This window comes from Catharus ustulatus, chromosome 4, assembly GCF_009819885.2.
Source record: "Catharus ustulatus isolate bCatUst1 chromosome 4, bCatUst1.pri.v2, whole genome shotgun sequence".
Classification (NCBI taxonomy): Eukaryota; Metazoa; Chordata; class Aves; order Passeriformes; family Turdidae; genus Catharus; species Catharus ustulatus.
In genome coordinates, this window is record NC_046224.1 from 14,707,486 (window position 1) to 14,719,497 (window position 12,012).

General features: G+C 37.7%; 1 protein-coding gene across 2 annotated transcripts in view; it reads right to left on the minus strand.

Annotated features, from left to right (window-relative positions):
- The window catches only part of COG5 (component of oligomeric golgi complex 5), a 175,745-nt gene that overhangs the window by 163,600 nt on the left and 133 nt on the right, over nt 1–12,012 (minus strand). For both annotated transcript variants that reach the window (XM_033057501.2, XM_033057502.2), the window contains exons 2-6: nt 11,086–11,225; nt 10,087–10,144; nt 7,172–7,226; nt 7,004–7,073; nt 1,857–1,977 (exon numbers count right to left, since the gene is read on the minus strand). In XM_033057501.2, the coding sequence (XP_032913392.1) occupies nt 1,857–1,977; nt 7,004–7,073; nt 7,172–7,226; nt 10,087–10,144; nt 11,086–11,225 (444 nt within the window). The remainder of the gene's footprint in view (nt 1–1,856; nt 1,978–7,003; nt 7,074–7,171; nt 7,227–10,086; nt 10,145–11,085; nt 11,226–12,012) is intronic.

Sequence of the window (12,012 nt, forward strand, 5' to 3'; positions counted from 1 at the left end):
TCTGACAGATCTCCCACCCAATCCTATGCTTTCCAAGCCCAGAAGAACAGCACAGCACTTCCCCAGCCAGATCCCATACCCCAGGCTCCCTTCCTGCCGACCCCCACAGCAACACCCTGACCCACGCTGACTCCAGTCCCTGTGTGCCTTCCCCCGCTCAGAACAGGGCTACCCCACACCCAGCATTCACTGCCTCTCCACATGAGACAGACACCTCCAGTTCCCTGCACCAGCATCTCCTCAGAGGGTGTTCCCATCCACTCAGGTGCTGGGAGGCATGGCCAGCTGGGAGGCAGGAAGAATTCAAACCAGCCAAGGTGGGCAGTAGAGCCAAAAATGAAGGAGGGATGCAGATGGAGAGGTACAAGAGAAGAGAGGAAGAGATACCAGGAAATAAGATGGAGAGAGAAATGACAGTAGACAAGGTATTTTACCTGGTCATAAACCATCCAGAACAAAGGATTAAATTAAGGACCACAAGCCTTGGCTACCCCCTTGGACTGTAGGATCAAATTCAAAAGGGTTGTCTAAGGGTACACATTTCCCTTCATCTTTAACAATAATTACTCAGACTTTGCTAAGCTTCAGGAAAAGACCAAGTATTTGAAAACAAGAAACTCAAAAGACTATGACACTTAGACAAAAGAAAGTGCAAGCTTTATTTTTTTTTGATGGTGAAACAAAAAAAAGTAGAGAGGAAGAAGAGTAGTAAAAGGCATTTGGCATTGTCTATCAAAGAAAGAAATCCTAAAAACTACACTAAAGACCTCCGATTTTACCACTAAATTGTACTAATTTGTTTAATAGGAGCCAGCATTCAAATTAATCCTGCAACACCTGCAATCCAGACAGTATTATTTAATATATTCTGAAGATGTAATGGTAGAGTAAAATGGAAATAAAAGTAAAAATAATCAGAAAAAATATTCTACCTTACAATGATACAATTGGTGCCTAAGTGCTTCAATCAGACTGATATACTAAATAAATATATAAACGTTCTGTTTGCAACACAGCATCTGCCAGTTATAAGACTAAGTCATTGAGTAATAATTTTTTTGATCACACAGTATAAAAAGAGCAGTAGTGACAAATACGCAAAATAAACTTCAGGATGATTTTGAATGTTTGATGGTTCAACCTATTTTTGGAAGCTGGAATTTGAATACCATTAAATCAGAGGAGAAACAGCTGGCAAGATACCATATACAACACCACCAACTGATCTCCAAGACTAATGGGATGCTCCTCACTGCATCCTGCAGCACAGTGTGGAATTTCCTAAGCTAGTTCAAGTACAGAAAACATTCTAGCAATGTAACATGTGCCTTCATGAGAACTACCTCATTATTCTTCCTAGAAGCCAATAAAATAAAGGGTAGATTAGTCACTACTGCAGCAGAACACTTCCAGTATGTGAACTAGGTTAGGTATCTGTATATCATATCACCTATGGCTTTCATAAAAGTCACAGGGCCAGTATCTTTCTTTTAGGACATAAACTGTAATTTAAACTATGGCTTATCATAGTGCAGCATCTCCCAAAAGAGAGAGGGTGCCTCTGAGGGTGTTTAATAGAAACATAAACCAGTAAGTAATTGCTTCACAAAAAAATTGTTGCCCAAAAGAACACAAGTTATTATGGTAGAATTATTAAATACCTATATCTAGAGATGTCATACGAAAAAACGTAAAGGATTCATATGTTCTGTCCATGCCACTTCTCAGTTTAAATCAGGAAGCAGAAAGCAAGAACTACAGTAAAAAGTTTTGGGCGTTTCCTAAAGTCAAACATTAGCGCGAGTCATGCGAGCACAAGCTATAAATGTATCTAAAAGTAATTAAGAAGGACTCACCAAGTTCATTGAGACTCTGGGCAGCTTTTGTTATCTCTCTGCTCCCTCCTTGCAGTTGTCCTTGAAGTCTCTTACTGAGATACAAGATGCGTATTATCCTCCGCAGCAAGTCACAGGCAGCCTGCAGGGAAATTGTGGCATTAGGAGATATTATCAGTACATTACAATCACATAATACCACTACTCAAATGTGGAAACATCTTAACCAAAAAAGGAAATGTGAATGTCAATAAAGACAAGGAACTTTTGAACACTGAAATCTCTTTTTTTCCAAAAATCTTTAATATGATTGTGTGTTATACAGACCAAGACTTTCAGAAGCTGGAAATTATATTCATGGGGCTACTGAGATTATTCTGTCATTACCCATGCAAAAAACAAAGGAAACTCAGAATCCCATGACAGAGGTATGTTCTATTGCTAATAAGAAGTAAGCTTTATTTTACCCTGTGTATCTCTTCCCCAGTATTCCTCCCCTCTTTAAGCTTTAGCAAAGTTAAGAAGTTGGCTTTGCCAAATACCCATCCAAAAGAAGCAAAATGGAAGCACTTACCTCAGAAGACAATAAAACTAAAAGACTAAGCTGTTATTACAGATATTGACTCTTATGGTAGGCATATATGTAAAAACTAATTCTCAGCAAAACTTTCATTCAGCCAACTGTTAGGTCACATTCTTTCATATGCTTATTAAAATATATGGCATTCTTGGTCAAAAATTAGGAATACGGACATATGCATGAATTTTTAGGAACCATACTTGTGTGTTTTTGTTAGCACCCAATTAGAATAACAGGCACAGCTGACATCTGAATCAAATATAATAGTCTCATAACTTTTCACTCAACTAGTATCTTGAAATACATGCTATGGGAACAGCAACATTCTGGAGAGGGTAACAACTAAAACAGAATTCAGAAATGCAACTCAGATTTCAGTACAGTCACAAGTACAGTCCAACACTTGCAATTAGATTAACAAGGGTGGCAAATGAGAAATTTGGAATAAGTATGAGATAGTTGTTTGGAGTTATTTTCCCTGGTACTGAAGGCAAAGTCTCCTGAAGTATTAACCTAATGGATATCTAAATTAATTACTTTAAAAAATACTTAGTATCCAACAAGAGTCAGAACCTCTTTTTCAGACTCAAGTTCATTTATTGAAAACCAAAGCTGAAGTGCACATATGAAAACATATACAAGTAAACAATTTTAACCAATATCCACAGCAGAATGTATAACCTGGGAGTCCCTTCCCTATGCCAGCACAAACTAACAAATCCACAAATATTTATATTTTAATTTTATTAAACATCTAGACAGAACAAAAAGGAAATATTAGAAAAAAAACCCCACTGAGGCAAATCAAGGAAAGCCCAATTACTCTCACTGCCTTGGGCTCTCTATCACAGTCTGAAGTGCAAGTTTTCTAAGCGTTCTGTGACAGCTTAACCACATGATTTCTATTACACTTAGTGAGAATTAACTGGGGCTTATCCTGCTTTGAGAGATTAATGTATTAATTTTTATTAATTCATTTCTTTAATTAGAAAAATCTTAATCCGCATATCACTTTCATATCTGTGAACTAAATTTCTGGAAGATTAATCAAAAATAGCCTTTAATATAGTGCACTATGCTTCACCAAATAAGAAGACATAGTATTACTACTTTGCTTTCAAAATTAATTACTATCTAATCCAATTGTGTACTTCTGGCTAATGTTTTCCCTGGGGAATTCACCTTCTGTTACTTTCGAATCACCTTTTACTTTACACACCAAAAGTTTATTTCTTTGAAATTTTGCTTGCTTATTATTTCCTGTCCCAAGAAACAATCTTTTAAAAGAGAGTAAAAGATGGGGAAATTACATCTAGATATAAGAGCAAAAAAAAAAAAGTTTTAATTTCTGGCCCTGGGAATTAGTAGGGGGAAAAAATCCAAAGACACCGAAGATGCACTCTAAATTTCGTAGAGATTTCTATTGCATTGTGCCCTTCACAAAGTTTCTGTTTCACTCAAGTATTTTCATTTATGTGAGCTGTCCAACTTAATAAAACTCTCAATCACAGCAGAAGAATGCTATATATAACGACATGTAAGAGAAATGAAGAACTGTATCTAATGGTGGAGCTGTTCACAGATGCCAGATCCACTAACCTGACTACCCGCATAACAGAAGTCTGAACTAATTCAGGAAACATTCCATCCCTAAATGGATCAAGTATGCCTTTCTAAAGGAGATGCTTTCATCCAAGAAGGAACAAATTCTACTGTTCAAGCAAGAATTAATTTGGAAAAGGTCAGTGGCCCCAGTTAGTCTAAGTCATTTTAAGTAAAATTAAAAATAAACCAAACTTTTTTTTGAGATTACATATTAGCTATCTCCTAAAATTTAAAACAACATATCAACCATTACAGAAATTATTGCTAGAATTTGAGCCATTGAAAAGCCTCTTATTTTAATCTCAAATTAATTTTAAGAAATTACTCCAAGAAGACTTAATTATAGAGTCACTTGAAAATGTGCCAGCGTGCAGCTGATATATGCAAGGTAATTGAATGTATATATTTTGTTGTTTATAAAGCCTGAAGAAAGAGGAGACAGTCCACTATCTTCAGACTACAGTTACTATTTATTTATAGTAGCATCACAAAGACATCTGCTACCGCTAAAAGTAAGAATAACTTTAAAATACAAAATTATTGGAGGTATTAATAGTGTTTTCCTATCATACATTTTTCATACACCAAAACACTGAAAGTAAGAGACCATGCAAAAAGACTTAGTTAAACAGAGCTGCACAGAAAAGACCCCTCTGAAAGACAAACTCCCTATCTACACATTTCAATTGTTAGTCATTCCCACTCAGCTTGTGAAGGACTACGGAAAGAGTCAGAAGAGGACAGTATGATTCTAAGAAGGAAGTGAGCTTTCCAAGTCTGATGCTGCCTTGGGATGCCATGAAGCACTAAGACCAGAGCAAGACAAAACACGTACAAGCACCCAGCAGAGATTTAGAATTCAGGACTAGATTTGAAGTTTAACAACAAACTTGAAGTGAGAATGTTTATGAAAAAGCCAGACTATATTAAAAACAATTAAGGATGGCAAAATCTAGCTTTATGCAAGTCAAATATTCCTTCAGTTAGCAAGCAGTCCCACAGCAATCAATGCAGAGGTATTAAAATAACACCATCACAAGTACAAGAGGCACTGAAACATCATAAATTCCAGCAAAACATACTTGCCAACCCTACAGATTTTGACGGAAGGTAATCTCTTTTACCAGTCACCTTTTTCTACCAATTGTAGATCAGCCAATAAAATTAGTAAATTTGACAATGCTCCAAACCACAAATCTTGCATTTGTGAGCAATTTCACGTCATAAGCCCTGCCATCACCAGGAAGTGAATTGTTTGCTATGCTGTGCCCTTCCTTACTCAACAAATGGGTCCCCAAGGTAAAGGACACCCCAGTAGTGCATTTTTAAGAGGCTGGAGAGTAAAGATTTGACTCAACTCTCCGTAAATTCACCTTCATTTATTAATTCAGGTGTCCTGACCCTCAACTCCTCCCAGCAATGTAGTGCAACATAAAGCACTCACAAAGGATCTGCCAACACAAGGAGGGACAGCAGCTCTTGTGCTGAGACTCTGAGTCTCACTAGCAGAGAATCTGATAGACTCTCACTGGCAGAGAAACTGGAATCATCATTCCTCTTTCTACGCTGGTGGTAAAAGAGCAGCCTACCAGGCTCCCACTTACTCTGCACATTTTTTTTCTGACTTGCAGCAAAAGAAATCAGATATTACAAATCCCCTGGCACAGCGTGAATAATGCTGACCCTGGATGGATGCTACTTTCACATCTCAGGGAAACACATGCAACCAAGAAAATGCATCCAAGAAACACTTCCTAAGTTCAGGGACTCATTATTCTCAAACATCCTCCTGCAGTCTGTCTTTGTATAAGGGTAGGGTAGAAATGATCTTTATCTTCAGCCCCACATTCCCACAACTTTTTCTACATGCACAACACACATCAGAGAACAACAAAAAAATCTGCACCTAACCTGCCACATGAAAGTCATGGTACTTTTGGCCAGTGGTAAAAACAGTAACAGCTGGAGATGAAACAACATGAGAAGCACCTGGCCAAACTGGCTGCACAGAGTGTTAAGAGCTCCCTGCTGAACTTCACTGCTACTGGAAGTAGCATAGAAAATAGAAGTTCAGCCAAGAGACAGTGCAGCTGTTCCACCAGTCCCTGGACTAGAAACCACATGAGTCTGCAGCTTTATGTACTCTACAACAGCAATCACTTGCAGATGGCAATCTACTTGAGTGTATATGCAGAACTCAAAATTCAGGTAAAATTGCAAAGATAAATAGTTCAAACAATAAAATATTAATAGCTCATTAAACATTTGTGGGGCTGGAGCTGTGTTGCATTTCAAACCATAAACTTAATAGAATGCAGACACATGACTCGCAAAGATCTGTGGAAAAAACTTTCAACTACTACAAAATTATCAGTGGAAGTGTTTGACACTTACCTCACCATCGTGATAAGTTCTCTCCTACTGCTATCCTCTAACAGATGTCTACATTCTTCTGTAGACTCCACTTACATTTAGAAGGCAGGGACAACTATGCAGCTGGGCTTACAAAACTCCACAACCACAAACAGCTCCTTAAGCTGCACCCTGACTTTTGAAGAAATTTGAAAGAATTTTGAAAGAATTAATTCCCAAACTCTTTACTAAACTGCAGCAAAGCCTGCATTAACTTAGGGATGAAAATCATCTTCTACACAACAGTACCATAACATCAAATACCAGAGTAACACAAACAGCTACAAGAATTTAATTAATCTGTACTCAGATAACCCTGCCCTCTTCCCTTCATCTCTACAAAAACTCAATTAGCTAGTGCAAAGGTTAGTTTCCTATTTTACAATTTCCTACCTTCCTACTAAGCACTTCTCAGTAGCTCTTGAAGAGACACAAATACTGATTTTGAGAAAAATACTGACTATGAACTCCAGGCTACTGGAGTAGAAAAACTGTACTCATGTCTGAGAATTGTGAAATAACATGTGTTCAAAAAGCATTTTTTTAAAATATGGTTTTTAATGCAACTTACTTGAAGTTTTGCTAGCTGAGCTGTGCGAGACACTATTTTGTTGTAGGGGTCAACAATTTTGGCTCTAATTCTAAAAATAAGAAGAAAAAATTATTTATAGCCGTGTTAATAAATAGCATTATAGAACATAAGAGTTTATGCTTTCTAATTGCATAACGAATGTCATACCTATCAACAGTGCTTTGTAGAGCACCAATTCTAGTTTGCATCATTTGGAGGACACCTGCAAAATAAAGCAGATATTTTTACATGGAACACTCATCAAATATAGAAAGAGTTTTTCTTCAAATCATAGCAACTACTGTAGACTACTTTAGCATAAATCAAAAACAGTTTCCCCCTTTACAACAGAGCATCAGAGACCAAAATCAGTAAGCATATTGGGAAATAAACTGAGCAGGTCATTTACTGAATGTTGTGGAAAATGTATTGGAAGAGAACATAAACCTACAGAATAAGTATCACTCCAAAATCCATCATTTGTGAAGTTTCAAATAATATTTAGAGGATGTTACTTTCTCAGAGAATGATGATCAGGACTGCAGTTCAAATATATAACCTGGTATAAATACCAGAACATGATATATAAAAATGGCACAAACTATTTAACACTATTTATTCAACACAGCAACTAGGACAAGGAGGACTGAGAAGATAAACAATTCTATTTCAAGGTTTTCTTCCTGGGCATAAAGCATCTTTAGCAAAAAGTAAGGTATCAATGTCATTGTAAGGTCATCTAATTTAGATTACAAGCAGAGCAAACTACCCTAATCATGTTTGTTCCACATTAGTTTGGCAAAGCAGCACAAGGAAAGCCAACAAGCACGTCTGTTCTTTTCTTGGTAAATTGCAAACAAAGTAGTAGGGGACAGGAGTAATTTTTGCAATAGAGAATTAGCCTGCTGAGAATTTAATTAAGTTAGACAAACCCAGGCCTATGAAATTATTTTTGTTCCAGTTACTGTTAGCATTCTAAAACATACTACATTTTTGTAAAGCCCTGTTTTACAAGCATGCCATCATTAAATTAGATAAAACTGCAGCATGATACAGTAAGATGGAAGACAAACACTACTGCTAACAGTTATATTCAGGTTGTCCTATACTGTGACCATATCTAACTCATTTTGTACAGATATGCAAATTCTCACGTTCTCCCTATTTCAGAACTATTAACTTAGTGACAGGCTCATGTGTTCACTGTCATTTATATGTGGCATGGCATGCAACAGGTCATGAGGATGAAGACTTACAGTGAAAAGCTGGCAAAATAAGCTGCATTATCTACCCTGCATTGCAATAATGGGGGAGGGTCAGTGGGGCAACATTGCTGCATCTATGGCCATAATTTGCTATTAAACATACAACAGCCCTGTTCCCAGAGGATGGGTGAAAAGGCACTCACTCTCTCCCCTACACCTGTGTGGAAGATAAATGATGATACAATTTCTTAAAACATCTTAAAATAATAGGTAGCTCAAGATATCTACTGAACTACCTATAGAAAGAAAAGAATATGTAGACTGGAGTTGTACCATTAAAAAAAGTGCACAGGCCTAACAAAGAAAAGACTCTACAAGCTGGGTGTACCAATTTGAAATGTTCAATGAGATTGACTTTTACACATACAAATGAATGCTGTGAATTAGTTCTATAATCTTCACTTGCCAACTTACTTGATAAATACAACAAGAGCTATGCATTTCTAACTTCACAATTTAAAAATATGTTGCCATTTTTCTTTCCTTTTTCTTACGAATCTTGACTCAGTGTTTTCTTTAAAAGCATAACCCTAAGTAAACGGAAAAATTTCAACAAATTTGAGATGAATTGAATTTCATTTTTACTTTGCTGTATTATTTGTAAAACATGCATTATTTACCACACCTGCCTTAGAGAAATGTTTCCTAACTGACTGCTTTGAAGTAAATCATTCTTTCCTCAAAGCAATTTTAGGAAGGAACACCTTCAGAAACAACCATCATTTCAGACAACAGAATTCCACTGAGGACAAACTACTGAAGATTGTTACTGGGATGTATTTATCAGTCAAAAGATTGACTACACATTCCTGTCTACTTCCTATTTGGAGAATGAGCATATATTTCAGTCTTTTATGCTTGATTCTCCAACTGTTTAAAATGTTATTCAGGAGCTACCATTACTAGATTAAATAGCTATTTCTTTATTTTTATAGGTCTATGCAATTACTGACACAAAAGAGTGTAACCAAGCAGCTCCAAAGACTAAGGATATAACTATCAGTAACCAGAAACTCTGGTTATACTAAAACCTGAAAGCAGAAAAAAGAACAAAGATAAATTACTAACCAAGTTACAAAGGGGAAGAGGGGACATGCTATAGAGATTCTAGCATGTTACAGAGGTAAATACCTGTCTGCACAAAAAAAAAAAAGCCACAATACCAAACCATATGACATTCTCAGCAAAGTGACAAAGAGCAGAATGGCAGGTTTAATGAGCTCCTGGCACGAGAACAATATACTGCGACCATTTTCTATGCAGAGTCAATGGTTCCTAAGCAAGGCCTTTGAAAATCAGCAATTTATGTTAAAATCCACGTCTCAAACAGTGGACTAAAACAAAGGTATGCATTTAACTTAGTAGCCTTTTGCTAGGAAGAAACATCTCAACATGGTTTAGATTATGTGTTATAGCCTCTTTGGTTAAGATGTGAAAACCATGGAACACATGCATACATGCTATGCAACAGAAAATTGGTGCTTATGGCACCAATATTGCAACAAAATTAGGCTTATTTAGAAAAACATATTAAAAGGCCAAAAAGGGCTTTATTGTTAAAGTTTCTCGGAACATTATCAAAACATATTTTCCTCTGAAGCAGCTCCTCCAGCCAAATCTTCTCCTTGGAGCTCCATCTACTGACTTAAAAAATAAATAAATAAATAAAAATAAAATTAAATAAAGCAAGCTGTCAGAAATCAGATCTGGGGCTTTAACATTAGGGGTCAAAGTTGGTAACAAATGGTGTTCAATGCACAAACCCTAAAAGTACTTACTCCACTGTAAGGATACCCAGCATTATGCAACAATATTTACCTTCCAGGGATTCAATTCCAGTTGCTTGGGCCAACAGATCTTCATGTCTTGCAACAACCTTAAAAAAACAACATAGAAATCAAGAAGTATTAAACACATCACATCATTCCTACATTAGGCATTTAAGTATCAGCATCCCTGCATTAGCCAGATACAGGAAAAAGCAGGTGTATCTTACAGGAGAGAAAGGGTTTTAAGAACACAAAGTGTTTTAATTCACAAAAGTAGCAAGCTCAGAATGAGAAGAGGGTCAGTAATTAACTAAGATATGCAGCAGAGTTGGCATCTTAATTAAAGCCAGCAGACCACACATTTCAACACATCTTCATATTTAATAATTGTAAATGTGAACTTAACATAATAACATAATTCATTTTTTTTCTATTGATGACATTTATAAACTAGTTCCTAAAGAACTTACCAACTGGGGCAGGGGGAGGGAGGTAGCAGGTTTTGAAACTACACACAAACTTAGCAAGTGTTTTCATTGCAATGTCTACTGTGAATTCATGATTTCTGCACAGAAAAAGCCTTCTTCTATCTAAATTCAAAAGCCTTTCTGAAGGTGTAGAGGCATGTAAACAAATGTTACATCTGCCTAGCTAAAGGTAAATCTTAGGGCTTATGCTACTCTTCAGTACACAATGTAAGGATGCAAGTTCTCCTTATCTTCTTACAACACCACACTGAAACAAGTGTTTATGATAGTTGACACAATCATTTGGAAAGAGTCTTCCCTCTCACAATGAAGAGGAGTAGAACAGCCTACAGTGATAAGACTACAAAAACTGAAACAGTACATGGCTGCCTGGTAGGAGTATTGAGTGTGGGCTTAACTCAGCTGTCAAACTTACAACTAGTTTAGTTGCAAGCTGTACCTTTAGTAACTGCTTGCAGAGGACACTAGGCAATTTCACAAATTACAAATTCCTAAGATTACGAAGTTTTTGACTAGCTTGTATCAACCACCCCAGAAAAACAGGTATGCTTTAAACTTACTTGTAAATGCAACTCTTTATCCAACTGACTAATACCTTGAGCAAGCTTAGCCAGTTGCTCAGCTATCACAGCCTGATGGATGGACTGGGAAGTGTAAGCTTTCACATCAAAGTCTTCTCTGAAGAAATCAGCATAACAGTCTGTAAAAGGATTTAGATTTTATATTCATGGCTCAGAAGAATTAAACAATATTTACAGCCCTACAGTGTACAGTTGTCTGAACTTCAACTTCTTCAATGTAACAGTGAATGTTCTCTACATCACACAGTACAAACGTCAGAACAGACCACAAACAAATCTGGAACTGGTAACCGGGGTTCGAGTTTGTTTTGGGGTTTTTTTTTTGTAAATGGTGATAAAGACACGTGTTTCTGTATTCCCCACACCCTTCTCTTAATCAGAATACACTAAAAAGTATCAATACCTTATTTTCTCAAACTTTACAGCCTAAGCAGGGTGAAGCTGTTGAGTCTGTACCCATAACCAAACACACCAGTCAGCTCCAGATCACTGACAAGCAGCACGAGACAAAACTTCATGAAATCCTACCGGATATCGACAACGGTATGAGTTTACAAAAAAATTACAAAATGATACTGCAATTATGACTCTGGATCAAGAGAGACCAGAGTTCCCAGACAGGTACTCTGAATTCAACCGAGCACCTTCGCCTCTCCTTCCAGTGCAATTTTTTTCTCTGGGGCAAGCGAGCCCCAGCGCACTCTCCGCACACCGCAGCGCCGCGGTCCCTCGCTCCTCCGCCCGAACTTCCCGGGGCTCGCCGCCGCCGCGGAGCTTCCGCGCCCGCCCGGCCCAACGCTGCCCTCGCAGGGGCTCCTCCGGGCCGCCGCGGACGGGCCCCCGGCGCGGTCGTGCCGGCGGGGGCTGTGCCCGGCGCTGTCCCCCGAGCCCGCGGCCGCTGCTCAC